At 64.7% G+C, this 6028-nt stretch overlaps 1 protein-coding gene across 1 annotated transcript; it reads left to right on the forward strand.

Moving 5' to 3' along the window:
* Nucleotides 1–97: 97 nt before the first annotated feature.
* On the forward strand, nucleotides 98–3913 carry LOC309600888 (adenylate cyclase type 10-like; the record flags this gene model as incomplete). Its single annotated transcript, XM_082333515.1, has 7 exons — nucleotides 98–246; nucleotides 298–551; nucleotides 675–1013; nucleotides 1251–1302; nucleotides 1796–2018; nucleotides 2412–2525; nucleotides 2684–3913. 7 exons carry the CDS (start codon nucleotides 98–100, stop codon nucleotides 2864–2866), a joined length of 1314 nt encoding a protein of 437 aa, XP_082189641.1. The 3' UTR covers nucleotides 2867–3913.
* Between the last annotated feature and the right edge of the window lie 2115 nt (nucleotides 3914–6028).

Raw genomic sequence — 6028 nt, forward strand, 5'->3', positions numbered from 1 at the left:
AAGGCGGACAAGGCAGCTCCCAGCTGTGTCCTGGCGGGGCTCCCCAGGGCACGGTGCGCGTCCCCCTTGCTGCTGGGTAGGCAGAGCTCAGGCAGGCATGGCTGTTGGGGACGGGTTGTTCAAAGATCTTCCAAGTCAATCTCAAAGCACGCTCGCTTTGCGCTGGAGGGAAGTTCCCACCAGCCGTCCCAAGTGCCCCTGCTCCCCTGCCTCCAAGCGCTGCTCGCAGCGCAGGCACGGGAGGGCGTAGGGATCCCTGTCATCCTCTCCCAGCCGCCTGCCGCATCCGGATCAAAGATGCCCTCCAGAGTGCCCCAAGGCCTTCGACAGGCTCTTATTCAGCTTGGATTCCCCTGTGGCGCAGGGAGGGGAAGCTCAGGAGGCCGGGGGCTGCCTTGCCAAGAGCGGGGAGAAAGCGCTAGCCGAGGCCTCCTTCGGCTGGTGGCGACGTCCCCAGGTCCCGCCTGGAGCGCAGCTGAGCGCTGTGTCCCAGGGCGGTGCTACCATCAGCAAGGCCAGCCGGGCCCTTTCGCCCCACGCTGCAAGGCTCGGTATGCAGCAGCGCTGCTTCGCTGCCAAGGATGCGCACCAAGGCACGACTTTGGTGCCCCGGCTGGGACGGCCCTGAGCCGTGGCCCCAGCCCTGGCTGATGCAAAGGCCCTTTGCCTTGCAGGTGCAGAGAGGCCCTCTCCCAGCAAGAAGACCGCGGAGCAGCAGTCTGGCGTCCTGGCCTTCTGTGTCCCGCTGCTGCGGGAGGCTGCCTACGAGCTGTGGCCCGAGAAACAGCGGGTGGTCTTGCACCGCAAGTGTGCCGCCTTCCTGGAGCAGCACGCGCACAAGTGCAAGAGCTGCAGCCAAGGGGACTTTGTTGCCTTCCACCGCTTCGCCGCCACCAGCCCCCAGGACGGAGGGAGCTGTCAGGGCCCTGCTGACCAGGGCGACTCACGCAGCTGGGAGGCCTTGGTGCTGGCAGGAGAACGGCTGAAGAGGGACAGGACCCGCGCCACTGAGGGTATGCTGCGCGCCATGCTCCGCAGCCCGGGCCCTCCAGGAGCCCAGGGGTGTGTGCTGGGCATCGGGTGGGAGTAGATCTGCTAGGGATGAGCCCCGGCGGTGAGGACGACCGCTACAGTCTTTCCTCAGTGCGTCGGGACCCTTGCAAGGCTCCTTGCGAGCCTGCTGGGAAAGGGAGAGCAGCTCTTAGCCCAGGGTAGGCGAGGAGGTCTCTAGCCCCCCGTTTTCTTTGCAGGTGCTGCAGATGCTCTGCAGCAGCAGCAGGCTTTCCCGGAGGAGGATGTTGGGTGAGCGGACAAGGTTTTGATTCTTTTTGAAGCCAGTGAGCTGAGGGTCTCCAGAGGAGACAAAGGACGCGCTGGCATTTGGCTGCCGGTTGTGAGCCTAGCTTAGGGAAGAGGCTTTCTGTGGGGTGGGAGCTGGGAGGAGATGGCCATGGAGAGGAGGGAGTGCTCGAGGCAGCCCGTGGGCTCAGAGCGGTCGTCACACTCCACTGGAGCAGCCCTTGCTTCCCAGTTCCTAGAGCAGCGCTGCAAAATGTGCAGGGCAAAAGCCACCCCAGGGACTCGGGTGGTTTGCCTGTGGGAGGTGACAGAAAGCCCAGCTTGTCTTTTTCTCCCTACCTACAAAGCACCCGTAGGAGTCACGCCTGCCCGTGGCCTCGTGCTCTGCTTTGAACAAAGGGCTTTTGATGCCGTCTCTGGGGGGAGAAAGAGCAGTACAAGTGACGGCCGTGTCTTCTTTGCTCTCTTCTTCCCCTGGGCACTGGCCCCTGACTAGTGCGGCAGGGTGGTTTCTGGCAAAGAGCGAACAGACAGCTGAGCTGCCCAGCAAGACCAAGGGGCAGCACAGCGGCGCGCGCTCGTGTGAATGCAAAGCCATCGTGGAATCGGTGCTTGTGCCTTTGGCTCGCCACTACATGGCAATGGGCGACGCTGCCAGAGCCTTCTACTACCTTCTGGAGTGTGCGGCTGCCTACCTGCACGTCTCCAACAGCTACATGGTGAGTTGCCCTGCTTGCCAGCACCCGCTGCGCGTGGAGTCCTCTCAGGCGCCTGGCTCTGGGCAGGACAACTTCCCCGTTGCAATAGGGCGTGCCTTCGCAGGGCCTTGGAAGGGAACCGCTGGGGTCGGACCCTGACTTTTGCCTCTGGTTTGCCTCTTGTGCAGTAAGAGACACAGGGCACCGTGCCCTTAGCACCAGGGGCGTTAGCAGGGAGGCGGGCAAAAGGATCCCTGGTGCCTGTGCTCTGAGCCAGCGGGACTGCGTCTGGGCGGGCATCAGCAGGGGCAGAAACAGGCCCTCTTAAGACAGATGCCAGAGGCAACGGGGGAGGACGAGGCTGGCCACGGGCTCTGCGCCCACGCTCACCTGCTCTCTGTGTGCTTGCGCAAGGCCCTGCTGAAGCTGAATGAAGCGGAGGTCCTGAGGAACTCACTAGAGAAGAAAGCGGATGGGAATGGGACAGCCTGCTTTGAAGAGGCCACCTTCTTCAGCCTCAAAGGGGAGGTAAAGAGACCGGGAGGTCTGGAGGGATCTCCTGGGGGACAGGGCTGGATGTCTTCCCCGGTTGCAGGGGATATCCCTGGCCTCTCCCGCCACTGGCGGATTCCTGCAGGCTCTTGGGCAACTCGTCCACATCGGGATGCTTCCCTTTCCCCGTGCAGGTCTGCTGTCGTATGGGACACGCGAAGCTGGCAAAGAAAATGATCAGGGAGGCTTTGCGCCTGCTCAGAAGGCAGTTCCCCCGGACCTCCGTTGGAGCCTTTGTCAAGTCTCAGGTGGAAAAGTTGCCGTGTGCCGCCTTTGCTGCCAGAAGAGCATCCTCCCTTCCGCAGGAGGCCCGGTGAGAAGCAGAACTGAGAGCTCAGGGGAGGAAGAGCCATGTCCTGCCCGGTCGCAGGCGTCCGGGCCCAGACCTGCCTGGACCTGAGGCCGCGCCTAACCGGACGCATAGGCCTTCGCCGGACGGAGGCATTAAGGAGCCATGTGCGGGTAGAACAGGGAACTGCAGAGCCCCACACTCCCTCCCTCCCTCCCTGCGCAGTCACGGGAACAAAGCACGCCCTTGGGCAAAAAGCAGCTTGCAGCTGGGGATGCGTCTGCCGGCAGGTGTTGGCTGCGGCAGGGGGCTGGGGGTGGCTGGGAAGAGAGAGCTGTAAGCAGGGAGCAGAGGCTGAAGAGGGGCAGGGGGTCTGGAGGCAGGAGCAGGACATGGGGAAGGAGCAGTAGGTGGAGGGGAGGTGTGAGGGTGAGGAAGCTCCGAGGGCGATGCCCCTTTTCCTGCCGGTTCCCGGCTTTGCTTGGTGCCCCCCCGGCGCTGTAGACGCCCCCTCGAGCGGTCAGCTTCCCCCAGCAGCACTTCTTTGTTTGCCCCCTTCCGCTCCAGCAGCCCTCGCTCCAGCAGCTCCCTAGACTCAGTTGCTCCTTGACTCTTGTCCAAGCTGCAGGGTCGGTTTCGGCTGGTTTTTAGGACAAGTTGCTGTTCTGATCAGGAACTGTCCTTCGCTGAGAGATTGCAAGACTCCTTACTTCAGTAGTTTTTTGTATAATAGTTACAACTTTTATAGTTACACTCTAAAGCCCCTTTTCAGTATTTGCTGTGTGCAACTGCCACCTTACTGTTTCTACCCTGTATAATTCCGTGTTTTAGTCAGTTAGTTCGACACGTAGCGTCAAATATGCACTTTGTTCCCAACGCTCCACCTGATGGTGTAACAAAAATCTGTACCGTCCATCAGCCCCAACCAACCTCACCACCCATCTTTTAAACCCGTCCCCAACTCCTCCTGAAGGAAGACGTTGCCTATTGCCCGTTGTGGGTGACCCCATTTCCCATGTTTACCCATCAAAGCTGAAGAATTGTTAAAGGCGTTTGAGAAGGAGCCTGTGTTGAGCAATGCCTCAGTTCACCTGTGTTTCGGGGAAGGAATGTCTTAACAACGTTGCTCCCTTTTTCCTTCCCACAATTTTCCTCCACCCTTATCCCCAACTCTCTCAACTCTGCGTTTCTTTCCTTCTCCCTTGTTTTCTCTCTCTCGCTCTCCCTTATGCCACCACGCTGCAATGTGGCGCCACGGGCTGCTGTAAAGGACCGACAGAAAAATGCGGCCGTGTCGCGACACGGCCGCTGCGGCGCCCCCCGCCTCGCGCTCCGAGAAGCCGCTCTTCTCCGCGGTCCCGAGCACAGCGCCCGCGTGCGCCTGCGCGGGGACGAAAGGCGCGAAAAGCGCCGAGGCGGGGGCAGCGCGGCCGTGGCGAACCGCACGTGCGCACTTGTGACCCGCGCGTGCGCGCCAGCCCCGGCGTGAGGAGCCCCGCGGTGCCCCGCGGCGGGGGGCGGCGGCGCGAGGCCGCTCCTTCCGTTCCTGCGCCCCCAAGGCCGCCCCCCCCCCCCCCCCCTTCGGTCCCCGACGAAGCCCGAGGCCGCCGCAGACCCCGCGGAAGATCCTCGGACCGAGGCGGTGGTGAGAAACTCCTCCTCCTCTTTCTGACTCTCTCTCCCCTGTTCTTTCCCTCTCCGCCCTCGCCCGCCCTCCTCCCTCCGTTCTCTTCTCCCCTCGAGCAGAAGTGAGAGGTGGTGCGGCATCTGGCCGCTTCCAGCCTCTTCATCTCGTCCTTGGGATCGGATCGAAACCTCCCCCGACGCTGGATCGGGACACCGAGGCACCCGAATCCCACCCAAAAAGGGACCCAGGGCACCCAAATCTGACCCAAAAGGGGATCGAGGCACCCAAATCCCCCCAAACGGGACCCAGGCACCCCAATCCCACCCAAAACTGGACAAGGGCACCCAAATCCCACCCAAAAAGGGACCCAGGCACCCAAACCCCCCCCAAATGAGACCAGGGCACCCCAATCCCACCCAAAACTGGACAAAGGGCACCCAAATCCCTCCCCCGCCACGGGACCCAGGCACCCGGGCCCTTCCCCCGCCCCCCCCCGGGGTCTGGGGTCCCCGGCCCCCGCACCCAGCACCCACCGATGGGTTTCTGGCGCAGCATCAGCCCGGGGGGGCCCGGGGGGGAGGAAGGGGCGGTCGCAGCCCCCCGGCCCCATGCAGGGCGCCTCGAAGGGCGCCTGGGCGGCTGTCAGGGACCTGGTGTCTGGGACCCCCCCCCCCAGGGCACCCACCCAGCAGGGACCCCCACCCCACCCCCGGGGGACCCCGGTGTCCGGGACCCCCACCCTAAGGGACCCCAGGCATCAGGGACCCCCACCCCAAGGGACCCAGGGGCTTGGGACCCCCACCCCCAGGGCACCCAGGGGTCCGGGACCCCCCCCATCAGGGGACCCAGGTATTCGGGACCCCCACCCACAGGTTTCTGGGACCCCAGGGGTCTGCGACCCCCACCCCAAGGGACCCAAGCATTTGGGACGCCCACCCACAAGGGACCCATGGGTCTGGGACCCCCCCCACGCCCCCCAGGCATTAGGGACCCCCACCCCCAGGGGTCTGGGACCCCCCCACCCCCCCCAGGCATTAGGGACCCCCCACCCCCAGGGGTCTGGGACCCCCCACCCCCAGGGCACCCAGAGGTTTGGGACCCCCACCCCCAGGGCACCCAGGGGCCACCCACCTCGGGGCTGAAGAAGCCCTTGGGGCAACTCTTGCCCGGGGGGGGCAGGGGGGCCCCCGGCCCCTCCCCCGCGCTGATGCTCTGCTGGGCGGCGGCCAGGATCTCGTCCAGTTTGTGTGGGGGCACCCAGGTGCCCGGGAGGGACCCCCACCCACCAGGGGACCCCCAAGTCCAGGGGACCCCCACCCAAGGGACCCCCCCATTGGTACCCAGGTGCCCAGGGCCCCCCCTCACGGCACGAGGGGGGCATGAGGGGTGGGGGGGCCGGGGGGGTCCCAGGCCCCGTGGGCACCCATGGGTGGGTTCCCATCCCCCATGGGTGGGTCCCTGTCCCCCGCGGGTGCCCATGGGTGGATCCCAGCCGAAGTGGGTGGCTCTCCATCCCCCGTGGGTGGGTCCCAGGCCCCGTGGGCACCCATGGGTGGGTTCCCA

This window comes from Platalea leucorodia (genome assembly GCF_965183815.1).
Source record: "Platalea leucorodia genome assembly, chromosome: 26".
Taxonomy (NCBI): Eukaryota; Metazoa; Chordata; class Aves; order Pelecaniformes; family Threskiornithidae; genus Platalea; species Platalea leucorodia.